General features: G+C 46.4%; 5 protein-coding genes across 5 annotated transcripts in view; 2 read left to right on the forward strand and 3 right to left on the reverse strand. All coding sequences in view use genetic code 11, as the record gives it.

Annotated features, from left to right (window-relative positions):
• Positions 1–6,736, forward strand: part of EGR_02054 (Dynein beta chain, ciliary) — a gene marked incomplete at both ends in the record, with an annotated part of 20,263 nt that extends 13,527 nt beyond the window's left edge. The window contains 7 exons of the mRNA XM_024491303.1: positions 182–373; positions 470–631; positions 964–4,059; positions 4,129–4,528; positions 4,932–4,996; positions 5,448–5,939; positions 6,173–6,736. Coding sequence (XP_024354156.1) covers positions 182–373; positions 470–631; positions 964–4,059; positions 4,129–4,528; positions 4,932–4,996; positions 5,448–5,939; positions 6,173–6,736 — 4,971 coding nt within the window. The remainder of the gene's footprint in view (positions 1–181; positions 374–469; positions 632–963; positions 4,060–4,128; positions 4,529–4,931; positions 4,997–5,447; positions 5,940–6,172) is intronic.
• Positions 6,737–7,312: 576 nt separating this feature from the next.
• EGR_02055 (Dihydropyrimidinase-related protein 3-A) lies at positions 7,313–10,234 on the reverse strand (the record flags this gene model as incomplete). Its single annotated transcript, XM_024491304.1, has 6 exons — positions 7,313–7,407; positions 8,090–9,412; positions 9,534–9,659; positions 9,823–10,007; positions 10,064–10,149; positions 10,220–10,234. 6 exons carry the CDS (start codon positions 10,232–10,234, stop codon positions 7,313–7,315), a joined length of 1,830 nt encoding a protein of 609 aa, XP_024354157.1.
• Positions 10,235–16,406: 6,172 nt separating this feature from the next.
• On the reverse strand, positions 16,407–19,197 carry EGR_02056 (Dihydropyrimidinase; the record flags this gene model as incomplete). Its single annotated transcript, XM_024491305.1, has 8 exons — positions 16,407–16,492; positions 17,145–17,361; positions 17,441–17,794; positions 17,871–18,287; positions 18,326–18,702; positions 18,750–18,860; positions 18,899–19,106; positions 19,144–19,197. 8 exons carry the CDS (start codon positions 19,195–19,197, stop codon positions 16,407–16,409), a joined length of 1,824 nt encoding a protein of 607 aa, XP_024354158.1.
• Positions 19,198–20,156: 959 nt separating this feature from the next.
• Positions 20,157–21,784, forward strand: EGR_02057 (Cell cycle protein kinase spo4; the record flags this gene model as incomplete). The annotated part of the gene is made up of 5 exons (XM_024491306.1): positions 20,157–20,241; positions 20,278–20,410; positions 20,442–20,708; positions 21,056–21,457; positions 21,532–21,784. The coding sequence occupies 5 exons, from the start codon at positions 20,157–20,159 to the stop codon at positions 21,782–21,784; spliced, it is 1,140 nt and encodes a 379-aa protein (XP_024354159.1).
• Positions 21,785–21,892: 108 nt separating this feature from the next.
• EGR_02058 (DEP domain-containing protein 5) overlaps positions 21,893–26,809 on the reverse strand; it is a gene marked incomplete at both ends in the record, with an annotated part of 31,051 nt that continues 26,134 nt past the window's right edge. The window contains 8 exons of the mRNA XM_024491307.1: positions 21,893–22,231; positions 22,302–22,620; positions 22,685–22,745; positions 22,771–23,047; positions 23,232–23,428; positions 23,505–23,846; positions 25,831–25,966; positions 26,292–26,436. Of these exons, the coding sequence (XP_024354160.1) occupies positions 21,893–22,231; positions 22,302–22,620; positions 22,685–22,745; positions 22,771–23,047; positions 23,232–23,428; positions 23,505–23,846; positions 25,831–25,966; positions 26,292–26,436 (1,816 nt within the window). The remainder of the gene's footprint in view (positions 22,232–22,301; positions 22,621–22,684; positions 22,746–22,770; positions 23,048–23,231; positions 23,429–23,504; positions 23,847–25,830; positions 25,967–26,291; positions 26,437–26,809) is intronic.

Consider the following 26,809-nt stretch of genomic DNA (forward strand, 5'->3'; position numbering starts at 1 on the left):
CCCCCCACCCCTTCCCGTATTCAGTCGGCCGTCACAACAGTGGCATAGGGCTCTGCTCATGCCATCCATCCCACCAACCTTCTTGTTAACCATTTTCTAGGCTTGCTTTTTTGATTGATACATCAAAGATAACTCGAATGCGGTAGTCAGATTCTGCTTTTTATGTTTCGTTCTCTTCAAGGTAGCTGATGAGGGTTTCTTGGTCTGCGTGAATGATTTTCTGGCTTCGGGTGAGATCGCCGGAATTTTCAATGACGAGGATCAAGAGGGTATCATCAAGAGCATTCGTAATGAAGCCAAGGCCATGGGCTACCTTGATACTAATGACAATTGCTGGAAGTACTTCATTGAGAAGGTTCGCCGCACGCTTCGGGTAAGTGGTAGCCAGCAAACACATCCCGTTCTTGTAGAGTTCTGAAATGCCTCTCATCTGTTTGACCAATCTCTGATCTGGTCTCACTGTTTTTAGGTGATCCTCTGCTTCTCGCCTGTTGGAAATACTCTGAGAACCCGTGCTCGTCGATTCCCAGCTTTGGTCAACTGCACCTCCATTGATTGGTTTCATGAATGGCCACAAGAGGCACTGCTGTCTGTGTCTCTTCGATTCCTCGAGGACTGTGAAGGCCTAGACGTGAGTTCACAGCACGTAGAAAGTGGTTTTATTTTTCTACAGTCTAAACAAGGTGAAAGGACACCTCGTCTGCCAATCGCTAACCTTGTATTCGGACCTCGTTTCGTCTTTTGTGCCTATCATTGCCTCTCTTCACAACCGGGCACTCCATTTAGACGTGCATATGTAAAGACTATCATATTTTTTTGCAAGGATCAGAAGGCATTGAGCATATCATCATATCCCTGGAGAGGCTATCAGAAGTAATGAATGGTGTAGAACGGATGGGACACCGACTTTATAGGTAAATGTGACAACTGATCCTAACCCTCTTTTTCTGGGCTTGACTTCAGGATAATATTCGCACTTCAGTGAGCAATTACATGGCCTACCTCCACACCACAGTATCCGAGATCTCCGACATGTATTTCGAAAAGGAGCGTCGTCGAAACTACACCACACCTAAGTCATTCCTCGAGATGATCGCGCTGTATAAGCGTCTCACCTCCAAGCAACTACATGAAATCAACGCCATGATCGAGCGCCTCACAAATGGCCTTGAACGCCTCAGTGACGCCGCTGGGCAGACGGCTGAATTAAAGGTTCAACTAGCCGAGCAGACGGTAGTGGTGAACGAAAAGAATGAGGCGGCAAATGCTCTCATTCAGGTGGTCAGCAAGGAGACAGAAATCGTCTCCGCAGAGAAGGACTTTGTCGCCGGTGAGGAGGCGAAGGTGGCTATCATTAAGAATGAGGTGGAGATCAAACAGAAGGATTGTGAGCGTGATCTCATGAAGGCTGAACCAGCTCTGATCGCCGCACAAGAGGCCCTCAACACGCTTAATAAGAACAACCTCTCTGAGTTAAAAGCACTCACCTCGCCGCCCTCGGATGTTGAAATGGTCTGCTCAGCGGTTATGGCTCTCTTCGCTATGGACGGGAAAATCCCCAAGGATCGAAGTTGGAAGGCAGCGAAAGCAAGCATCATGTCAAAAGCGGACACACTGCTCTTTAACCTGGTCAACTATGACAAGGAGCATATCCATCCAGAATCGAAGAAAGTTGCACTAGGTTATGTGAGAAATTCCAACTTTAATCCAGAGGTTATAAAGACCAAGTCTCTGGCTGCAGCAGGTCTCTGCTCGTGGGTTATCAATATCCTAAAATTTCATGACGTCTTTCTGGAGGTCAAACCGAAACGAGATGCTCTGGATGCGGCGAATGAGGAGTTGCGCCAGGCTACGGAAAAACTTCAGGGTCTACGGGACAAGGTGCGTGTGCTGGAAGAATCGTTGAACAAGCTGACGGCAGAATTCCGGGCTGCAACTGAGGAGAAGCTGCGTTGTCAAAAAATGGCTGATGACACAGCCTTGACCTTGGATTTGGCCAATCGCCTTGTTAGTGGCTTCAGCGATGAGAAGGTGCGTTGGGCTCAAGAGGTTGAAAATCTCTACCAGTTGGGTAAAACCATATCTGGAGATGTCATATTCACAACTTCCTTCATATCGTACTTTGGTTACCTCAGCGCATTCTTCCGAGATGAGTTAATGGAGAAAAGAATAAGACCCTTTTTGGATCAGCAACCGATCCAAATTCCACGAAGACAGAATATTGACCCCCTAAAGATGCTAATTAACGATGCTATTGTGGCCGGATGGAATAATGACGGGCTTCCCAGTGATCGAATGTCTGTTGAAAATGCCACCATTCTTACGTTTTGCGAAAGATGGCCTCTGATGGTGGATCCCCAACTTCAGGCTATCAAGTGGATAAAGAATAAGTATGGCGATGATCTTATCGTAACTCGGCTAACTAAGAAGGGCTACATCGACGAGATCATTAACGCTGTCCAGAATGGTCAGATTGTTTTGATTGAAAACCTTGGTGAGACCATAGATGCAATCCTCGACCCCGTCATTGGTCGTGTGACAATTCAGAAGGGTCGAGCAATGCTGATTGGTGATAAAGAGATTCCTTACAACCCGAACTTCAAGTTAATTCTTCACACTAAACTAGCAAATCCTCACTACCAACCCGAGCTACAGGCTCAGACAACTCTTATTAATTTCACTGTTACAAGATCTGGCCTAGAAGACCAACTTCTAGCGGTTGTGGTGAGCAAGGAGAGACCTGATCTTGAGAAGCTTAAATCGGATTTGACCAAACAGCAGAATGAATTCAAGATTACTCTGAAGCAGCTGGAGGATTCACTCTTAGCAAAACTTGCAAATACAGGTGGCAACTTTCTGGGTGACCATTCGCTGGTAGAGAATCTAGAAAGTAACAAGAGGACAGCTACTGAAATTGAAGAGAAAGTGGCTGAAGCAAAGGTCACTGAGGTAGAGATCAACGTCGCAAGAGAGCATTATCGTAACGTGGCGACCAGAGCGGCCCTAATCTACTTCATCATGAATGATTTAAACCGAATCCATCCCATGTATCAGTTCTCACTGAAGGCCTTCCGTACTGTCTTCGAGTGGGCTATCGACAATGCGCCTGAGGCAGAAACGGACGAAGAGCGTCTCGCGAGTCTTATGGACAGTATTACTTACGCAATCTATGTTTACACTACGAGAGGCCTGTTTGAAAGAGACAAGCTCATTTTCTGCGTCCTAATGGTTCTCCAGATTCAGCACCATTCCGGCAACTTTCCTCAATTTCTCATAGATTTTCTTCTACGATATCCCGCAATTCCCGATCTCAAAAGTCCTGTGGACTTTCTTAGTGACCTTGGCTGGGGTGGGGTTCAGGCTCTCGTCAAGATGGACACTTTTCACGACCTCGATAAGGACATAATCGCCTCGACTAAACGCTGGAAAACGTTTGTGGAGACTGAGGCTCCAGAAAAGGAGAAACTGCCTCAGGAATGGAAAAACAAGACGGAAGCGGAGAAACTTTGCATAATGCGAGCTCTTCGACCCGACCGAATGACTTACGCACTGACTTACTTCATTTCTACCACCTTTAGCTCCAAATACGTGGAAGGTCGGCAGGTGGATTTCGCCACATCCTACAAAGAGTCTAGACCCAATGTTCCAGTCTTCTTTATTCTCTCACCAGGTGTAGACCCGCTGAAAGATGTTGAAGTGCTAGGTCACAAGTTAGGTTTTACAGTTGACAAGAACAACTTCCACAATGTCTCACTGGGTCAAGGACAGGAGATTGTAGCGGAGAATGCCCTCGACTTGGGAGCGATAGAGGGACACTGGGTGGTTTTGCAAAACATCCACCTAGTCAAACGATGGCTTCCCACATTGGAAAAAAAGTTGGAACAATTAGGAGAGATCGCCAATTCGAAGTTCCGTGTTTTTATCAGCGCTGAACCGGCTCTCAGCGAGGATTCGCACATTATTCCACAAGGCATTCTTGAAAACGCCATCAAAATCATTAACGAACCACCCACCGGCATGCAAGCAAATCTCCATAAAGCTCTGGACAATTTCACACAGGTAGGGGGACACACATATTTAGCTTCCACCAGTGCCAACAAATGATAGCCCATTATTGTTTAATTCAAGGAAACTCTGGAGCGCTGTTCCAAAGAGGCGGAGTTCAAGCCGATTCTATTTGCCCTCTGTTACTTCCATGCTGTTGTGTCGGAGCGAAGAAAGTTCGGTGCACAAGGCTGGAATAGGATCTATCCTTTCAACGCAGGCGACTTGCGTATCTGTTTGGACGTGCTCTATAACTATCTGGAAGTTAGCTCCAAGGTTCCGTGGGACGATTTGCGTTACCTCTTCGGGGAGATAATGTACGGTGGTCATATCACCGACGATTGGGATAGGCGACTTTGTCGAACCTTCCTGGAGGAGTATCTACAGCCTGAACTAGTGAGCATTGTAACAACGTCTTTTCCCATCTTTATGATGCATTTGTGCTGTTTCACTTTGTCAATTCCCCTCTTCTGGAATTGCGAAGGTCAATTGTGTCTAGATTGCGTGGTTCACTAGCTAGCTACTGTACCAACATTTGAATCTATCCGAGGTCGAACCGGCTTGACATCGGATGGCTTTATTAAAACAGAAAAGTTGGGTAAGGTGAAGCGTATAAAGAAAAGAAATCATATCTAATTACTGTAAATGATCGTCAAATGACAGCATTATTCGATCTTATGCGCTTTTTTTTGTCATATTGTCAAGTGATTTTTGCTGTTTTTGATATAGCTTCGCTTGGAGGAGTCCGCCTAGATATCGTTTAACAGGTCCCGTTTTAATGATAAGTCGCTTTAAGATAGATGCATTGCCGTTGGGAGGGCTGTTGTGTGCTGGGTTTTATGCGTATGACCCGGATCCTTTCGAACTCCCATTCAACTACTTACTAGGAAGAATGTTGGGTCCAGACCCCTGTGCTACCAACACGTACGAGCAAGCAAAGGAGTCACGGCGAGTACGCACACGCCTAACGACCGATCAGTGAGCGTCGCCAGACAATTTCAGTTACGAGTGGTTATAGCAACCGATTGACCTTGACCTTCCAGCGATTATGTACACACTGAAGCCACATCTTTGCTTGAAGTCAGCCAATTGGGAGGGGGTGAAAAAAGGCACGGCCCCCTAGAATGTTTGGGAACTAGGCACGAAAATGGAAACTGACAAAAGAGCTTTCCCTCCACTTCTTTTATGTCTCCTCTAAAAACGGGCCGGTGGGGAAAGATTACATGCTGACTACCTGATTTTAATTGGATACGGCTTGTTTATTTTGAGGTTCAGCAAAAAATGTATCACTGATTATTTTCAAATGACCTAAGCAATTATTGGGTCAAATAATTATTAAGTGATCATTACTTATGCCTACATATAAATAATTTCTGGCTTTATTTTTTTCTTTTAAAAAAAAGATTGACGGCGACCTCTACCTTGCTCCCAATTTCCTAGTGGCTCCCAATTCCGACTACATAGGATACCACGCCTACATCGATGAAGCCCTCCCCCCCGAATCTCCCCACCTCTACGGCCTCCATCCAAATGCGGAGATTGAGTTTTTGACCAAAAACGCAGAGCGTGTCTTCCGCATGGTGCTGGAACTGCAACCGCGCGATGCAGCCGCTGCGACGAGTGACTCCGTCTCAAGGGAGGAGGTAATGTTGCAGATTATTGAGGACCTGATGGATCGGCTGCCCGACGGCTTCAATATGATGGAGTTAAGTGCGCGCCAAGCCCCCGAGGAGCGCACGCCCTACACTGTGGTGGCCATGCAGGAGTGCGAACGCATGAACACTCTGGTGGCGGAGATCCGGCGTTCCCTCAAAGAACTGCGTCTTGGTTTAAGGGGTGAACTAACCATGTCCAGTGATATGGATGCCCTCTCAGGATACCTATTCCTAGATTCGGTAAGTAACTTCTGCTTTCTACCATACTGTAGAATCCCAATCGTCTCTTCCCCAACTGTTCCTGCTTCAAAATCGCGTCGACTTACCCATGCTAAAAAGTGTCTTTCCCGTCTATCTAATATAAACTGATGAATCGGTAAATTTCATCAGATCCAGTAATCCAGCTCACGAGATATTCTTGGCATACTTCTTCCTCACTGCGAGTTCGAAACTACCCTCTACTTACCAAACAGGTGCCGCAGACCTGGGAACGCTACGCCTACCCCAGCCTTTATCCCCTGGGCCTATGGTTCGCAGACCTCCTTTCTCGTGTCAAAGAACTCGATGTGTGGGTACAGGATTTCACCCTCCCTGGTTCCGTCTGGCTGGGCGGGCTCTTCAACCCCCAGTCCTTCCTCACCGCTGTGATGCAACAGACAGCGCGCAAATTTGAGTGGCCCTTGGACAAGATTTGCATTAGTGTGGAGGTGACCAAGCGCTGGCGTGAGGACATGGGCGTAGCGCCAAGAGAGGGAGCCTATATTCACGGCCTTTTCATGGAAGGTGCGCGGTGGGACACCGGGGCTAACGCGGTGGTCGAAGCACGAATGAAGGAGTTGGCCCCACCCCTGCCGGTTATCATGCTGCGTGCGGTGCCAACAGACAGACAAGAGGGTCGTCTGGCCAGCCTCTACGCCTGTCCGGTGTATAAAACAAAAATGAGGGGGCCCACGTTTGTGTGGACCTTCCACCTGCGCACTAAGGAGAAACCGGCCAAGTGGATTATGGGTGGAGTAGCGCTTTTGCTGCAGGTTTAGATTGGTTGAATTATTACGCAAGAAATGTTTGATGCTACGTTTTTTTTGTTGCTGAAGAGCGTGGATGAGGGGGGGGGGGCTTTCTTTAGTGCCACGACTGCTCACTTTCAGACGCATTTTGCGCGAATGCTTGACCTTTGGGTACTTTGTCTTTAATTCCAAAAGCTAAGAAGCTAATCGTCATTTAAACGAAAGGTCATCCATCATTACATGTAGCAAAGACAGACTTCACCGCCTGTTATCAAAATGCTGCTAATTTCCTGAAAAACGCCAGATACCATCTTTACGACAGGCAAATGAATCCACCTACCCATAGAAGCATAGTAAAAAACTTTGCAGACAAAAAGTATGGAAATACCCACCCCCCTCCACCAACGACGAATTCCGCTTTCCCACACTTTTACAAGCATTCTGAAGAAGCACAACTCAAAAAACCCTCAAGAGCACTTATTTCTTCTGGTTGAAAAAAAGTAGGCGTTTACGGCTTCGGTGCCGGAAAAGAGTATGGAATAACGAATGACGAGGCAAAGGCAAAGCACACTGACGGGTAATGACGCATTAGAGAAGTTGGAAGATTCAGTTGTTCCACCAAAACGATTTTGACGCACCACCAGGAGGCTGTGCAGTCTTCACAGAGGTGTGAATTACCCGTTGGCCTGGTGGCAACGCCTCTGCAAATGATACCAAATCAAAAGAACCGGTGTGGTTAGAAGTTGAGTTTATAGAACGAGATTACACCTACAAGAGAGCTAACTTCATCCACATTTGGAGCACAAACACCAACCGAAATGAATTCGTATCCCTGCTGTGCTTCTTCCAAGGAAAGTAGAAAAGTGGGAAAAGTGTTGGAAACTCCTCTGACTACTTGCCGCAAACTAATAGGCATTGCACAGTAGGTTAGCAAACACAAACATCACCAGGAAAAAAAGCTCTCACCGAGCTCCATTTTACATTTTTACTTAAAAAATTAGCTTGTGACGGAAAAAAATACGTGCACACATGCACAAACACAGACCCAGCATGTGGGCATCGGAGGTTTTAGGCAGTAAACTCTAACCTGCAACCCAAAAGAAAGTATTTAAAAGATCTACGGTCCTTGAAATACAAGCGGTTGAGGCTGTGGGAAATTCTCATGATTTGACGAATTCCAGCTTCAGCTCATTCATTACTACCCCTTTTAATCGGAATTTAACTCGGAGGTAGTCGGTACGAAAACAGTGTACTGAGCTTCGGTAGGCTAGACAGAGCTGTAAAACGACTGTAAAACTAGATACATTAAGTTGAAAAGAGCACTAAGGTTTGGAGGTAACTAGGTTTTGTTAGCTAAAAAGGGTAACTGGCAAACTAACATACCCTTAGGGAGGTTGTCATAGTCCGATTTGCGATAGAAATGCGACTCCCTCGGCGGTGAAGTGTGATCACGCGCAGAGTCCAGGTTGGCTACGGGACCGGAGTAGGGCTCCCTTGTTACTGGACAGAGTAGCGCCTCACCAACGGTCTTTAACGCCGCCGTGCGACCGAATACCATGCCATTCGATCCCTTGGAATGGACAAATCGGCCAGTGGGTTCGCTCGTGCCTACCAGCTCCCCCTGCCTCACCACCACTTTACCACGAAGTAAAACCACCTCTGGACGACAGGTTAAACAATTCAGACCTTCAAATGGATCTTCCACACCGCCAGGAACCAAACTCTGTGGGACAACCTTTGATTCAGGATTCCAGATGACAATATCTGCGTCACTGCCCTCCGCAATGCAACCCTTTTGCGGGTAGAGATTGTATAATCGAGCTGGGTTCGTACTAACCGCTGCGACGAAACCACAGGGATCCAGAAGTGCCTCCTTTTCAACTCCGATCTTCCACAGAGCACTCAAACGGCCTCCAGCCGTCGCCTGGCCTATGGGGATCTGACGGAAGTCATTCAATCCTAACCCAGCCCGGATATTCGAGGCGATTGCACGATGTGCCGAACCAACTGCCATCACTTCACCAGTAGCTACATGAGACAAAAGACTCTTTGCGACTGTATCCTCGGCCCTGATTGGTGGGTCGGAGACGCAACTAGCGGCCTTGGCCCAATTCGGGTGTGTGACTGTGTTTCCGGCGACCACGCAGGCGATGGCTGCGATGCTGGTCTCACCAAAGACAACGTTACCAAGACTGCGTTGCTCAACAAGGGCTTTCAGAGCAGCCGAGCTGTGAATACGAGTAAAAATGACAGGGCAGTTTGTAGCTGCAGCTAAAAGGCCCACTCGAGCCACTGTGTCCGCTTCGAATCGTTCTGGAGAGGCCAGTAGACAGCCCTCAGGTCCAGTAAAGCCGGAGGAAAAGACAGACTCAGCAACTTTGTTCAAAACTGCTGGATTACCACAAGCAGGCACAGTGGGAGGAATACCCAAGGAGGAGCAGAGGTCCATGGCAGTCATGAGAGCCTCCTCGTCCAATCCAAAGGCAAAGGGGGCAGATGCGGATTCTCCACTTAGTAAACGGAATGAAAATGAGACAACCTTCTTGTCAGCAGCAAGAAATTTCATCTCATTGGCGATTTCAGGAGAAAAATGCGGCACGGAGAGAACGAGCGCGAAATCGCAGCGACATTCAGCGTCAAGAATGCCGCGGTGACGGGCGTATGCATCGGTAATACTGAGACCGGGACGAACGGTAATCTCGTTGACTAGGAACGCGAGAAGAAAACAGACTTATCGGACAAGCAGCATGTTAATTACGAGCCCAATCACCGTGTATTTCATGTGGCGTTACGAGGGCTGAATCACTACCCCTAAAAACGCACGCACCGAAACCCCTCGAGCTGACTGACCAATCGGAACGCGGCTTGAAGGACGGTTGGCGCTTGTCGCCAACCCAAAAGCTGGTGTCCGCCACGCCATCCCGCTCTGGCTGTGTGGGCGAAATCGTGTTCTCTTCAAGTATTCGATGCCATTTGCGTTTAATGTGACTCTAGACGTGCAGTCCTACTAGTTAAATCTCGCAAAACTGCATCAACCCAACTCCCGAATGAACTGATATCCCATAGTGAATGTACCACGCAGTCTAGTACTCATTTGATCAGTACGCCCGCCTTACTTATCGTTGTAGTGCCACCTAAAAGGGAAGCACCAGATCCAGTCTTGAAATCATCAGCCACAGGAATTCCATCCGATGGATTTAGAAGACGACAATCCGGATCCACACCACCAGGAAGAACGTAAAGCCCGCTGGCATCAATCACTTCCACGTTTTCAGTCGGTTGGATGTTTTGCGCAACTTTTCTGTGAGAAAAAAAAAAGATGCACGAATTGAGGAGGAAAAACTCGCATTCCCTTACTTGATTTCTTCGCCTTCGATTAGAATGTCCGCTTGCAATGTGCCATCATGGTTCACTATGAGGCCATTTTTGACCAAAATTTGAGTCTGAAAGGTAGAATTTGCCACGTGACGACGACGATGATGATGGTAAAACTAATGAGGAAAAGTAACCTACACTGGCGGCCGCCATCCTCAGTAGCGAGCGTGCGGAGGAGTGTATGTGTATGGGGTAGAGGCTAAGATGCCATCCTTGCGTGCACCAATCAAGTGCGAGTGTGTGGGCAGCCAATGCGGTAGCAGCATGAGCTGGCACCCTACTTGGTGGTGTGTGTGTGTCGAGGTGCGGGTGGAGGCACGGCCGCACATGCACATGCGCCGCACCAACGGCGTGCGCACGCGCGATGACTGATCTGGTGCACCTGCTCCGCTTTCCCACGAATGATTCGCCCGCCATGCTTTGTCACTTTGCCATCATCCTTGAAAAGTCAGAACTAAAAATGGCATTCAAGACGTGTCTACAATGTCCATGATGCACTTCACCCAGTTCAGGAATGGCAATAGTGGCGGGACATTGTTCATATTGTCCGCCTATGCGTTTGTTTGATGAATTTAGCTATTACTGTAGGTAAAACAGAGTTTGAGTAGGTCATTAACACGTTGTTGCTATAGCAACATTACACTCTGCTCTAGAAGAGTTGCTTTTATGGCGAAGCGCGCTAGCCTTGGATTTCCGCTGGCGAGAGGAGTGAGCCAAGGCGGATTTTAAAGCAACCATGTGGGTGCAATAAAGGCCCTTCGTAGAGGCCAAGTGGCATTAGAGTAAAAATTTTAGTAGGCCTTGGAGAGCGGCCACGTAATTTTCACGTCATCGGTTTAAAGACCGGGTATTCTTGGACGAAGAACATCTGGCGTATCGTTGTGCGTTGATAATAACTCCTCTTCCACTCCCAGTCCCCAGTATTTCAGGCATTTACCATGGTGCCATTCACCTCACGGCAAAATCCCATATTTCGATTAGACAACATAAGGCAGCCATAGCCACTTTACCGCAGTCCAGTCGGCCATCTGGGTCATGCTTTTTGGCCCTATCGTTGTAAGTCTTCACATTTTTTAACTATTTACAGAGGATGTCTTCGTTAGGCCATCAACGAAACTAAAACACCCTTTACAGGATGTTGGACATGGCTCAAGCCACTCCCGATGATAAAATATGACACTCGAGTCCGGAAGTGATTATGCAGAAGGTGCATACCATGAATTCGGAGGCCGAATCATGGGAGGTTGCATATACAAACATGAAACATCATCATTATGGGCTCATGTTGGCTTTGTGAACCCAGGGGACAAGCAAACCTGCAGCTCGGTGGATGGAGGCAGCAGAAGCGGTATTTTTTTCAACCGGAGTCCAAATTAATGCCAATCACGGCTGCGCACAACAGTGACAAACCGACACGCCAATCCGACCGATTAGGTCAAACCCAAAGCCGTGACTATTGTCGAATTGGTGACACCACCACATAGCAGCGTGCAGATGGCACCTGTGATTCACACCTACCATGGTGGAATGAATTGCTCCTTCTCAAACAAATGCATAACCTCATTACACCCTCCTCCGCCTCGCACGGTAGCAGCAGCGACAACGCTTCCTACAGACCTACATTGTGCGCAGCTACCGTCTACTCATTCCACTTTTTAAAACATGTGAATAGGAGTTTCTAGGCTACCACAAATGAAGAATTTTTATAGAAAGCAACCGAAAAAATGTCTCACGGAAAGTCCTTTTAAAGGGTTGGCTGGTTTAGTCGTTCTTTTGCAGTTTGCTGATGCTTATGCAATTGTCTGGTTCTGATAGCAACACAAGTACCTCCATCCTATTCCTTCCATTCCACCCTAAATTTCGAGTCTTCTCACGGAGAAGAACTGTGGAGGTAAGAGATATGAGACTCTATGTTGCATTGTCGCATGTTTTCTGGGAGAAAGTGACTGTCTCCACCGGCTGACTGATCAGTTCAAGTTTCAGGTGAAGAGGGTCTCAGAAGGAGTTCAACCTCCCTCACCTTTGAGATGCATTGAGTGGATAGGTGGGAAAGTGACCAATTAGCACTGAACAATTGGGTCTGCAGTCCACGCCAACCACGAAGAAGGCATGGTCTTGTTGCAGGGATTAGGTGACACCTTGGCAGTACCGAGTGGGAGGTGAGGAGAAGCATTTTTCACTGTTGTTTGGGATTAGCACTAATAATGTGCTTGTTGGCTTAACGGAAGTTGCATTGCTTCTCATCAAGGGTCAGTCAGTAGCCCAGTTAACCAACCAGCCAAAATGCACGGCACCCTTGTACAAGGCATCCATTTGCTTGACAACTTCCACGAGTTTGGTTTGTCACTTCACGTAGGTCGGTAGCTCTTGACGCGTTGCTAAGAGCTCTGATTACTGGGAACAGTCCCGACCCACAAGTCTTGGAGACAGAGTAGGGAAATCTTCCTGATATCAATGCATCTACCCTTAACTGTTTAACCACCATCCGGGGATGCTCTTCTGCAGAGTTGTAGCCCAGTTGGTTGATCTCGATTCACATCCATGGGGTCCACCGAACTGACGTTTGATGAGATGAGATGAGGTATGAGGGTGGGTCAAAAATACGAGGAAATTAGCGCAGAGCGCAAAAGTCTGCATGACAATGATGAACTGGATGATGCTTCCAAATGCTAATACAACAACAGTCTCGTGGATTAAACAAGCCCCTCGAAATTACGGCAGGTGACCCCATTGAGCTGTACCGACAACCGATGGGAAGATGCTTCATCCCTCTTTTCGGGTTTGGGTCAAGTGGGTGTGCCTTTGGCTAGATGGTTGATGATTTGCAATGCCCCTATCTGACAAGCGATTTTACCCCTAGAAACAAAATCAACAACTTAAGAGACCTGAGAGTTGAGGGTGGGACAATGACTTCGTAATTCATCTCCATCAGATATCTTACCTCTGTAGTAACCCCCCGGGTCTATTTGATGCATCAGACTTCACAACGGACGTGTGGGATATGCTCTTCTGAGGAGTGTAACAATGGCGTAGCCTTCAGGCCACCAACATGGAGACCGAATGCCTACAGAATAATGAGATTTATAAGGTTTTCACAGGATCGAAGTTAAAGAAACTCATTCTCCAAGCTTCCCTTTGTCACGTTTCCACCCGTCTAACCGAATAACCCTCGACTATAAGGTCAAACAGTCTTGTCCTAACCAAAATACACAAGGATGTGTGTGATGCGCCTTTGAATTTGTGTGAATGGGTGTGCTAAATACCTGTCTGTCAAGGAGTGATGTAAATCAGGTATGGTGCAGCCTTCGAGATGGACGCCTGTGAAATTAGTACATGAAACAACCCTCGCTAGGGGCAGTAATTGATGACCAGCCTACGCCAGCAGTGAAGCGTCTACGGCTTCTGGGACCACAGCTATGTTTGTGTGCCACCCAACCGAAAGGCGGTGGAGGAGGTATTGCCCCTCAGTGTGACTCAGCCTGCTCAAATTTTACCTGCCTGACCAACTGTTTTTGATTTAGACTTGCTGCAAAAGCGTGACAGTGAGATGTGACCAGTTATGTAAATTTTTCGACCTCTCACGTGTGTATACCACCTATGGTGAAATTTTAACGCCACACTTTGCTGTTTGGTAACTGAAAAAATTTTTAAACCGGCAAAGAATTCACCGAATGTTTACTTGCATTTGCTATGCATAAATGCAACACTGAAAGCCTTGCAACATTTGACAAGCACCCTGCAATTTAGCTGTCATTAATTCACAAAATAAGGTGGGATTCGGGTTTTGAGGCAGGCTTGCTGCCACCACCCTCAAAATTGTCACTAGTTGGCAGAAAATCAATGAGACGGCAGTTTAGTAGTCATAATAGGTGTACAAGCAGAATTGTGCCTCTGCTGGCAATAAACTTTTGATTGCCTGTGCTCTTTGCATGTTTGAGTGGTCTCGAGTTGGCTCCGCCTTGCTAGGGCAGTCAGTCGAAAGCTGCGCTGTAAAGCGAGGGAGATGGAAAGGTATTGCCGTGGATGAGTGAATCATGCCTCCAACCGCATAATGGAGGCAGTCCAACCATGTTTTGGTTTTTTTTCCTTGCTGAGAAAAACGACTCTGCCTAGCAGTTTCACCATTTGGGATGCGGCGCCGAAGTGGGAATTCTCGGGCACATTAAATATAATTCATATGACCGGTTCAAGTAAAGAGCGTGTTGGAGGGTTGCAACTCCGCTCAAAGTGACTGATGAATCACGCAAAATCACGCACGAAAGAAGCCGTGAAAAAGTGAAGTGGATAACTTTACTAAGGCATTGAGATCGCGGGAGATTCAAGAACTGACAGTTGGCAAGACAGTGCCTCACGGGATTGGTGCAATACTGCATGATTGCGTACCTGGACTGTCAGAAATTGACAAATAGTGAGGTATGAAGCAGTGTTAACCCACCTCCTCTCACCGGTATACTTTATACCCACACATGGAGAGCATTTGTGATCGAGGAAGGGCAGTAAAATTGTCTACTTTCAAAACCTAACCTTCTTTTCTCCCTCATAAATACACCTCCAGTTGACACGCCTTCTTTGGCGTGTATTTATTGCACAAAAGTCATTTTGTTTACAACAATGAATTGGGTGACTAATGGTGGCAAGTTGGCAACGAAATCTGGTGTTGGGCTCTTAAAAATGGCGTTTTATTTGACAGCACCTCCTACTGAATGGAGTAAAATGTGCGAAGTCACATCTTGAAGTGCCAATACACACCCCTCCACACGTGCTCTTGGCTCTCCTTGGCATTTGATACCTTGGATGCAGGCACAAGTACTGTCTAGGAGACAGAGCGACAAGAAGAAAGGAGTCCAGGACTTGTTTTTAATCTCCTACGTGTCAACCTCCTTAACGATGGCGTGCAGACCTCGCCGACCTACCTCATGAGCACCTCAGGTGCCGACTTCGTTGGCCGGAGACTGTCACCAATACTTGATCCCGTGGAGAGTGGCAACTGCGATCCAAACGAAACAGATCAGTCTGTTAGTGAAAACTCAAATCTCAAGTTCTGCACCAGGACCAGCGAATGGGTGTGATCTGAAGTAAGCAAGTTTGGGTTATTTGTAAAAGGATCCAGATCAAAGCGGACAGGCAAACGGTGAATTGTCATCATGATCTAATGGCTCAGATGGTTGAAAAATAAGCCAGAGAGGCAGACAAGTCGGGTGACAAGAAAAAAGCGAAAATAGCGAGTGTAACTACGGTGGTTTCTCCTCTAAGCAAGTGGTCTGTGAAATCCATTTGCTCCGTGTAATGCATTTTGCAAGGTGGATGTGACAGTTGAAGTCCATGCGATGGAATTGAAGATTTTCCTACTGTAAGGATCTCCTTGTTTGTAGTCTTCTGATGGCTGAAGCGGGAGAGTGATTATTGGGAACGCCAAGACTATTCTCTAAATGAGACAAAAGAATGTAACAGGGCACGCTGTTGCCTAGGCGATCTTACGACTCGAGGTGGTGACTTAGTCCCGCCAGCTTAGACGCACAGGAAATTTGGTGGTAAAACTATCTTGATGGGAAACAGCAACCTGGACCACAGCAGGGAGAGAGGAGAGACGCGTTATGTGCTTGGAAGCTATTTCCACGCGAGTGGCATGGAACCCTCCTCATGCCTTCCTTCATGCTACCTGCAGACTGACCCCCGCAGGGAAGACTCTAGCGGTAGAGTTAAATGCTGTGACAATGGCCATTACTGATGACTTGGCTTGTCACCCTATTAGCAGTTGGCATTGCTGAAAAAAAATCCTAACGCATACCAAACGCGTGTTAAATTCAAGTGCACCCACATTCGCTTCTGGGAGGGAAAATTGGCAGTACGACACTCCCAGTGAACCAGGCGTGTGGTGACATGTTGACAGATAAGCACGTTAGTGCCTTCTAGAACCTCGAAGTGGAGAGAATAGAAGTAGTGACACATGAAGAACCGCCTCCATCATCGCTTCGAGAACAGAGCAACTACTCACCAACTCGCTTTTGATGAAGAAGAAGAAGAAAAAGCAAGCACAAACCATCTCACGATTCGTCCATTTATTGATCAGTGGGCTGGGGAGAGGAAGAGCGGTATAAACACAATGATTGAAGAACAAGAAGAAGATTGGTCGAAAAAAAGAAAAGGAGAGGTTTACGGAGAAGGTAAATCCCCACTCAAGATACTTCACTGTTGTTTATTTTGAAACAATAAGCAGCTAGAAGACAACACAGAGACATTGATAAGCCATAGGAGATGCGATGAGAAACGGAGGTGGGTCAATAAAACAGCATCATGACCAAAGAAATGATGGGACCTCCATGCTCTACCAAAGTGAACTCGACTTTCCCCCTGGTGGTTGCATTGTACGCGTCGAAGTGCGTGATGGCAACGAGTCATCAAATTGAGATCCTGGAAAAGGAACAAATTCAATTAAATAATGCACTAAATAACAACACCATCAAATAGAAACGGAACAAGAGCTACACAAACTAAAAAAATCACAAGGGAACCGTTAGCTTGTCGGGCATTTAAGTCAGTGGTCAAACACTAACCCTGAGGTCAACACAAAGCTCTGTTGAGAATGAAAAGGTGATGCTGCTTCACAAAAGCAGCAAACTACTTGGGAAAAAGGCGACCATAAGGCGAGTCGACATGGATGGTCGGCTACGCAAACACACAGACATTGCCTTACCTCTGTATCGTGGGGGCGGATCGACAAAAGCCCCTAAAAAACCGGAATTCGTTATGGTATTATAAATGGAGGCTACTAATGAGCGGACAAAGGGGCCGTGAAAGTAGGAAACCGTTTTTCCAAAGCATTAACAACGATTTTTAAAGTCCTCTCTTTTGGAATGATCTCAAATGAATGGTGTTGGATAAGTGAGCACAAAATTTAAACATTTTTCAAAATGTTTTCTCTCCTATTTTATCTGCGATACAGATAAAACTGTACAATCTATCAAATGAGTGCATAAGGCATCCACTACTTTGGTACCACAACCACGCATTTCTGTGCGATTGAGAATAGGATTTGGAAGATAAGACTGATTAAAGGACTCACCACTTAACGAGAAGCTTGAGTCCTGCATATTTCGACTACCCGAGCTGGTGGGAGGTCTGTGATGGAACTGACTGCCCTGAGTGTCCTTGTGTTGACCACCTCCAGCCGCATTTGCGGCAACTCCCGAGTTATTCACATCCATAGCTTGCAACGCTGCTGAAAGATCGATTACTGGGCCTGTGTAGGGCTCACGCTTTACTGGTTCCACTTCCCGCAGCTTAAACGATAAAAGCCTTCATTTACAGACTGGAATCTCAAAAAAGAAATGGAGAGGAATAGGAAATAGGCAAACTCACCTTGCTCCTAGCCTTGACTTTTGAATAGACATAGGGGGAGAAGGCGGGTGTTGGTATGAAGCGCCCGGTTCCCTGACTGACCTTCAACGCACCGTCCTCCTCCACCACCACGTGGCCGTTTGTTATCACGATCTGAGGCACGCCATGGCACAACATGCCCTCAAAGATGTTGAAATCAACGTTTTGGTGATGCGTCGAAGCTGAAATGGTCCTAGTTGCCTCTCCGTCCCACACTACTATGTCAGCATCCGAGCCCACATCAATTCGACCCTTGCGCGGGTAGATGTTGAATACCTTAGCCGCGTTGGTGCTTGTTATCGCCACGAACTTACAGGGATCAATAATGCCTGCGGTCTAAGATCGAGAGCACGAAACCAAGTGTAAGTACCAGAGATGGGCATTCAGAAGGCGGAATAAAAGCAAGACTCACGACACCCTTCTCCCAGATAACCGACATCCTATCCTCCACACCATTCACTCCGTTGGGAATCTTCCGAAAATCATCCTTTCCGAGAGCTTTCTGATCCGCCTTAAAGACACAATGGTCGGTTCCGGTGCACTCCAGGTGGCCATTGGCAAGTGCTTGCATGAGTTTGCTTTCAGTACCACTGCTCCTAAGTGGCGGACTCATCACATAGCCGGCGGCATGACGCCAGCAACTGTTAAAGTAGTGGCTATCATTGGTGCCCAGACCTGCAGCAATCGCCTCACCAATAACCAGAATGCCAGCCTGCCTCGCGTCAGAGATTTTCTGCGCGGCACCAGCGCTCATCACGTGCACAACGTAAAGGGGGCAGTTGGCAGCATCAGCAAGGGTTATGGCTCGACCGGTAGCCTCTATTTCACACTAATAAATGCTAAATAATCATTTTTTTCTCATCTCACCTCCTCGGGGCGTGAATAGGAATGGCCTTCCGGTCCAAGAATGCCCTTTTTAAATACCTCCTCCTGCTTACAAGCGATAAGTTTCCCGTTCTCAGCATGAACTTGAGCAATAGCACCGAGCTCGCGACAACGAACAAAGAAGTCGTAGAGTTGGTCGTCCTCAAGCATGAAGACATCAGGGTAGGCGAGGAAGCTTTTGAAGGAATTTACTCCCTTCTCTTTCGTCAAAATCCCCATTTCTTCGGCAACTTTGCTGTCGAAATGTGGCACAATGACGTGGAGAGCGTAATCGCAGCAGACCTTACTGTCAGCGTTTTGACGATACTGCTCGTAGGCTTCCAAAATGGAAGAGCCTCGCTTGGGACAGACGAAATCAACTACAGAGAAAAAAGGAAATGGAACCATTTTGAGTATGAAAGCCTACTTATCATTGTGGTGCCTCCAGCTAAAGCAGCTTTAGTGCCGGAATAGAAATCATCAGCCGAATATGTGCCCATGAATGGCATTTGCATGTGAGTGTGCGAATCGATGCCACCTAAGATTGAGTTAGACGAGAATATAATAGCGTCGTACCAGGTATGACCAGTTTCCCCTGAACATCAACTGTTCGCACACCACCAGGGATGGTCAAGTTTAATCCAACTTGTCTATATTTTGCGTAAATAAGAAATAGGTAGATTACGAACCTGATAATACCATCCTCAACATAGACGTCAGCGAGAAACATGCGGTCATCATTGACTACTGTACCACCTTTGAGGAGAAGTCGATTTTGAGCATTCTAGTAAAGTGATTTACACACGTTGACTAAGAAATACCTGCAAGTGATGAGAGAGCTTGCCTGCACCAACGCTAACCTTGGAGGAATTCATGCTGCAACCAGTAGAGTGGCGAGAAAATAAATAAGCCAGTAGGTTTTGCAACCTTATGACTGTCCTTGAAATCAGCCCATTCAAACGAATTATCTTAATACTTAAAAAACGTGACTGTTTTTACTTTTCAATTTTTTTAAAAGTTTAATTAAGGTAATTTTGCAAAACGTCTTCCTTTGCTGGCAATATTGTTACTTATTTTTTAAGGAAACTTTGGCTTATCTTAATTAAATTGACGAAGGTCTCCTTTGCCTAAAATGCCACAGTTAATATTACCTGCAAAAGGTTTTAGTATTGCCATGTTATTGGTTTCGCCGAGTTATGCTGTCCACGCCGCCCTCAAAAGTAGCCTTTATATAATCCTAGGTTTATTGACATCTAACACTCAGTGCAGCAAGGCGCCTAGAAGCATTACCCTACTCTTAAATGTTTTACTTTGTTTTGAATGCTCGGAAAATTGTCGCTGGAATGAGCGCAGTTCACTCACGATTTCGAGAATATTAAACCCTTTGAAGTCGTGAATTCAAATGCATAAGATCACATGCCTTTTTAGGCTCTACGTTTATTTTCAGGATATTTTAAATATTTGTTTAAATTATTTAACAATATGATGGATTGGGTCGGTTAGTGAATTCATCGTCCGTTTGATGCAAAATAGTGGACAAGACACTGCTTGCTTTTTTGTAATAACAGAATGAGCATACATTAAACAAATAAGTTTGAAAATAAGGACGCAAACTCCTTTAGGACATCCAAACAATCACTTGTACATCGAAAGGCGACCTTAATTCAGTTTCTTGACACAACCATTGTCTTTAATCTCTTCCTTAATCCGGAAATTATGAGATCTCTAAGTATTACTATTTACATGAACAATTCTACAAGCAAATTTTACGGGTATCAATGAGTGGGTTTGACATTGATGTGTAATTGGCTGAGCGCAAGTCATCTGTCTGGTAATGTCGAAATTAAGGACCCTAGAGCATGTTCGCAGTTTTGAAGAAATACACTCGCTTTTCGATGTGATCGATAAAAAAGGTCAAGGTTTGTTTAGTGGCTCCGTGATTTGACACCCATTAGGCACATTTGCTACTGTTTTTACCGTAAGGGAGAAGTCCGTTCCTAATTCTGAACTTTATGCATTAAAGATGATTATCCCTACCACAGATCTTAAACGGATAGAGAATGAACTCCGGATTTTGCGTCAATTGAAGTAATCTACTTTTGAATTAATTTTTTTTAAGTGGAAAACATGGCGTCATAAAAATGCTGTCAGCCATGCGAATTCGCGACCACACTTTTATTCTAATGCCGTACATTGATCATATGTCTTTTTCGGTACTTAATATCTCATCATTTGAAATTCAGAGCTATTATTTGACTTTTAAGGAAAAAGACATACGAAGATACCTTCTGCATCTCTTGCGAGCACTCGAATACGTCCACCGCTACGGCATTATTCACAGGGATGTTAAGCCCTCCAACTTTTTGCTGGACCGGCGTACTCAAAAGTAATCCCATTGTGTATATTATATCTACCGCTTCGTTTTCAAAGATATACGCTCATAGATTTTGGCCTTGCTCACTCACAATTCGAAGGTGATGTGGACAAATCATGGAATCCTTCTTCTGTACACCAATCATCTAAACGCGAGGGCCGCCTTTCACTCGAAAATCGTCACAGCTACACACCCAAAAGCTCTTGTCTTAGAGAGCTTGATAATTCTCGACTTTTCTCGCCGAGAGCCCTTGAGAAACCCGCAACGATAAAGCCCCCATTATGCTCCGCTTTGAGCACACCTTGTCGATCGAGCACCCCGAGAGGTTCTCCCTTCTCCCCCTCTTCGCTCATCCTCAGTGGTAGTGCTAGTGGCGGTGGAGGTAGTTCCACAGAGGAGCAATGCGTCTGCGGCAACCGCCTGACCTTGTGTCGCGGTTGCCGTGGCTATTCCAAGCATCCTCCCGTCCGTCGGGGCGGCACTGTCGGCTACAGAGCCCCCGAAGTGGTCCTCCGCTCTTTCCGTCAAACCACAGCTATTGATTTGTGGGCCGTCGGGGTGGTATTATTGACCTTTCTCAGCGGCCGTTACCCTTTCATCAAGGTGGATGATGACCTAGAGGTTCTTCATGCTTTCACTCACCTTCTCGGTTATGAGCGGATGCAACAGGGCGCCCACGTGGTCGGTAAACGCCTCCTAGTCGATCCCAAGCCACCGCCCCTACAAGAGGGAGAAACTCCAACCGTTTTCCTTAAAAAGCGGTTTGTTATCTCAAGTCCTTTCCAGTTAATTACTGTCTTCTGTATATGTACGTGCATGCGAGTTGTCCCTTTAGACTGGTCACTATTCGTAAGAACGAGCGGAAATTGATCGCTCCGCCACCGGTGATGAATGAGGTAGCCTCCCCACCCGAGTCTCACGGAGTCGCCCTTTCCAACACCCACAAATTTCCCGCCTCGGCTTACGACTTATGCACACGCCTTCTGGACCCCGTTCCCAGCCGAAGAATAACCGCTGAGCTGGCTGTTAAGCACCCCTTTATCCGAGGGACCGAAGTCAGGACTCATATCAGTGCGCCGACGAAATAGAGCCGCATTTATTGTTTATCCTTCCTTGTCGTTTTTATAATACATATTTTTATAAATAATCGGAACGTGCTTTATTAGCAGAGTGGTAGAAAAGAGCGCGAAAACAAATTATAATATCGGTGTACCTACATTGACAGAAATATTGAGAGCGGCTTTAAATTTGTAAAAGGTGTCAACTAGGCGTCCGTCGTCGATTCCCTCACCACTACCGCCGGAGCAAAAGGCGCGAAAATCCTCGAGCATTCCAACTTGGAAGGCCTCGTCTCCGGTTGTTTGACCACGCCATTTGCGAGGTAGCATGTGGTTCCACGCCCAGAAGAAACCCACCTCTGTTTGCGCCTCAAAGCATGAGGTCCTTCGGTCCAGCGCTGCCCGGCGACCCGTTGCTGTCGTTGGCTCACGGTTCTGCTGACTTACGGCCACATTAGTGTCCGAACACAGTGTCGTCTAAAACAAGATGATCATTACCAAGCTCAAATCTAGCAGCTTCCTCACCCAAAAAAACTTATGAGCCTACAACGTAGGAGCATGTGGAAGGTGGATAGACGTTGGTGGAGGTCCTTCGGGGGGTGGAATAATCGGAGAGACGGTCTTCACTTTCTGCGTTCATTGCTGGAGGTGGCAGCGGTTGCGGTGGTGGTGGATAAAGTGGGATCATCGCGAACATACCCCCAGAGACGTGGACATACATGCGTTGGGTGTAGATCATGCCTCTGGGAGGCTCCTCGACAGATTGCGGGACGCGTTTCGATGACAAACTCTCCCCTCCTTCACCCTGGTGGCTGTGATGATGTGGCTGCACCGCTGGCGAATAGGAGAGTGGTATGAATCCGAACCTGCAACGGTAAAATTGGATGTCATTTCCACGCATCTTCTCTTCTCTCCTTAAGGTCTACCTACTTGCTCAGAATTCGCTCTTGAAAGTAGAACAACGCAATCATTTGCTCTGGCTCTGGCAGTTCTACAGAAAGGGAGGAAAACAAAACTAATCACTTCTGGCACTTCTTGATAGTCCAAAAAGATGAGAGCAGTTATTTTGCCTGGGAAGAGTTCGGCAGCGACAGAACATGGAGAGAGGTTTTGAGACCTCGTCGGAGTGTCATTTTGTGGGGAAATAAGTTGAAGGAGGCGGCAGGGAACGAAGACGTGCAATCGCAGGGGATCCAAACTATAGCGTGTACCCGAATAACCAAAGGGATAGCAGGGTGCTGGAACTATGTGGAAACCGGGGCTCGTCGCTTTGTAGTAGATGTAGAGCAGTAGCTGTGACAACAGAAGGGGTAGATTTTGAAAAACTTATAAAAGCCTTGAGTGGTTGTGTAGTGGTATGTAGAAGAGTCAGAAGACTACCAACATGAAGCTCCACGCTACTGCCATGGAGGTCAAGAGTAAAAATGTCCATTCGTAATCAAAGCAGACACCACTACATTACAGAATGATCACATACCATTTCATTGAGCCGACTGGCGGAAGCAACGAGCCATTGGATCTCCAGCACGAAGGCACATGTGGGGTGGTAGTTGAGGTCATAGAGAAGGCAGTACCATTCAGGGTGACGCTTCAAGGCTGCCGCGGCAGCAGTAGTGGTTGAAGTGTCGCGAAGGTCCCTCGTTACACGCTTCCTTAGCACACCCTCCGATCCCACTGCGAGAGCGAACATGAGAAAGATCACCCATAACATCTACTGCTCAATAAGACGCCTTTAGCACGAATCTCTCACCATGGATGCCAGAAGTGTTTTCCAAACCAAATATCCTACCCGAACACTGAGTGCTCAGGAGTCCACTTGCAAAGTGAGCTTCTAGTTCATCTGAAGACGCAGCAGAGGAAGGAGATGAGGGATAGAAGGTGGAGGCGAGGGGAGCATGCGAGGTGATTGGATGGGTGACAGCGGGCGCCTCCCGCACCACGAGGACCTCGACCCATTCCTTTTGGAAGTCCGTAGAGAAGCTGCCAAGAGGCGAGGTGCTGGACGGTGGCAGGTAGGTGGTGGGGAAGGGGATCTTCCGAACATCCAAAGATTTGGATGCTTCTGTGTCGACACCCGCCGATTTTCGACCACCTGGACCGATAGGAGTGCATGCTGAGTAAGTTCTCGTGTGCTTTCAATTGATGGGTTAATGAGTGAAGTAATTCGAGAATATTTACTGGGAAGAATTAGTTAAAGGATAAAAGAACGATTGGGCAGATGGACAGTCAGACAGATGAATTGATGGTTGCTTGGATGAGAGGATGGTTCGATGAATAGACGAATGAATCGAAGATTGTATGGATGAAGTCGAGAGGAATGAGTAAACGTGATGATTGAATGATTGATGTTTGAAAGGACTGACAGACGATTGAATAAGCAGAGAGCCAAAAAAGGAAGCCCTTCTTGAAGATATCTGGGGTTTTAGCTGACTTGGCATCACCTGTCACTTTACAAAAGGGGACATTAGATGGATGTTCTATTTCCTGTACTAATTAACAACCTTCTTACACACCTTTCTTTTTGTTTGTTGTTTTTTTTGTCACCGGTGTTTACATAAAGTTTACGCATATGTTAGACGACTTCCGCGTTCGTTTTAAACCACCAGACGGATGGATGAAAGGAGAGTTAGATGAGTGGACGTCAAGGTGGATGGATGAACAGATTGGCGGGATTAAATGGATAAATGGAATGGTGATTTATTAAATGGATAGCTTAAAATTTAGGTGGATTGGCTAATAGTTGCGAATCTGGGCAGTTTGGTAAAGTTTGATGAGTTGGAATACTTGAATTTAGGGTTGGGTAGTCAGGGGGACGGACATACGGGTGATTGAACAAGTGGTCGCGTGGAATGATAGCTGGATGGTTAGACATGTTGCAATGGATGAGTGAATGCATTAACAGGTTATGCATGGGCGAATGGGCAAAATGGGATCCGCAAAGGTTCAACCTTTCCCATAGCCATCCGAGAATCTGATAGGCCTAATGTCGACCATCGATTTACGATTGTCTAAACCAATGGAAGAACAGGTTAGGTGGATTCCCTGAACCCCATTCGTATAGATAAACTGTGTTGGCAAATTGATTGGTGATTGCATGGTTTCAAGACATTCCCCTATGCCCCCAGATTGCCATCGTCAAATTCCACTTAACGGCAGCAGATTACCAACGACTTTAATAACTCTTTTAACTTCACGAGCCGAGATTTCTCACAGACTTGAAGATCTGTGGCGCCATTTTACCGAAGTTCCATATCATCTTGCGTAGACAGTTGGCTTTTGAAAAGCATCGATTTCACCTAAGACAATGAATCAAACAATGAAAGGGGATTTAAAAGCATTTTTTCTACTGCTTAGCCACGCACGTGCATTGGAGTTTTTTCATCCAGGAAAGGCGTTGATTGTAAAATTCTGCTTAGACTATTGGTAGCAATCACTGAGAGACGATTAGTTTGGTCTCGGCGTCCAAGTCACATCGGCAGTTTTAAATCAACTGGCAAGCCAGGTCACATACAGTGAATTAGGATGATGTGCCTGAGATACTGCGTGGGGCATACCCCGAAGTTACTTGTCAACGAAGGCATGCTGGTGACTTCAAGTAGGGACGCTCAGTCGACCAGTTGTAAGTAGCGGTTTAGAAAGTAGTATCTACAGGCCAGCAGCAGTCTCAGCCGGGATGATCCTCAGCCCTCAGACCAGTGAAAACAATCATTAGGTCATTCACTCAGCACGTGAAACGCCCGCCAAATTCTGCGTTAACGACTCCTGGACTCACAATTTACATGGAGTGCAACAAAAAGGCGAATCTTTCGAGCGGATGAACAGTTGAGAACATTTACAATTTTAAAACTACCTCATAATGGTTTTTGTAGGCCGTTCCAGAGTGTTTCAGCACTACTAGCAAATCTTCCTGCACCGAGGTTAAGGACTGAGATAAGTGTACATATCAATGTAACGGAGGATTGCGTCAAAAAAAGCACTTTGCATGGCTTGACTCAAACGCCGCTCTTAAGTTAACCCATACATCATGATACATTCTTTTTTAGGATATCAATCTATGAAAAAAGAGAGAAGCCTACTTGGCATATCACCAGTCTCCTGAGTGCCCAATGAGCTGGTGACTTCTGCAAGGATGGTGTAGAGGAAGAAGCCATTCAGGAATTTGTGAGCTCGATTTCCAGAGGTATGACAAATGTAGCCGCTGTTTAGGAGGCCCTACAAAGAAACAACATTGACTCTCCCTTTTTCTCATCAAGGGTACTAGACCAAATAGACATGTTGGTGAGTATCCTTCATTTCCAGCTATTATATTGAGGCATTGGAATATTTCAAGCATTTCAGTGGTAAGCGATTACCAGAAACGAGGAATTAGAAGCGTTGAATCCAAGATGAAGTATGAGCAGATTTTGTCGTTCGGTTTAGGGAATTAAAAGCCTCTGAAACATTCAGTGAAACCATTCGACTTCCAAATTAAATTGGCTTTTCACAATACGGAGTCACATTTTCCCTACTAATCAAGGGCGATCGGTTCAAAACATACTGGTGTGAGTACCTGTGCATACTTCACCGCGGCGCCCTTTGAGGAGATATCAACAAGATTTCGTGTGAGCCAATTCGTGAGATCGTAGGCACAGAACGTGTGCTTTGGGAGAAGTGCGGTGCCTGTTATGAAGGTCAAACCGTACCTGTTACACAAAAGGAAAGGATGCACAATGCAGTTAGTCACCACACAGTCAATTTTAATAAGGGCTTTCTACACTGGTAAAATGTGAAAAATATACGTCTTCCAAAGCAGAGCATCAATTGTAGGCAGAAGACCGTTCGTTTGCCTCCCACTCATCACATTCCCCATTCTGAAGGCAATGTCACCTTGTCAGTGGCACAACATGGCATCTTTTTGGTTGCACGTGCCATTGTGTGGCCCTTTTCGATCTCATCAGCTTCGACTAGTCTGCCTAACCTATGTTATTGATAAGGTTACTTCTGTTTTAAAAAGACAATTCTACTATTGCGATATTACTTAAACTGTTGAAGTAGCATGTGTCAATTGCCTTGAGG

Source organism: Echinococcus granulosus (assembly GCF_000524195.1).
Source record: "Echinococcus granulosus chromosome Unknown EG_S00009, whole genome shotgun sequence".
Classification (NCBI taxonomy): Eukaryota; Metazoa; Platyhelminthes; class Cestoda; order Cyclophyllidea; family Taeniidae; genus Echinococcus; species Echinococcus granulosus.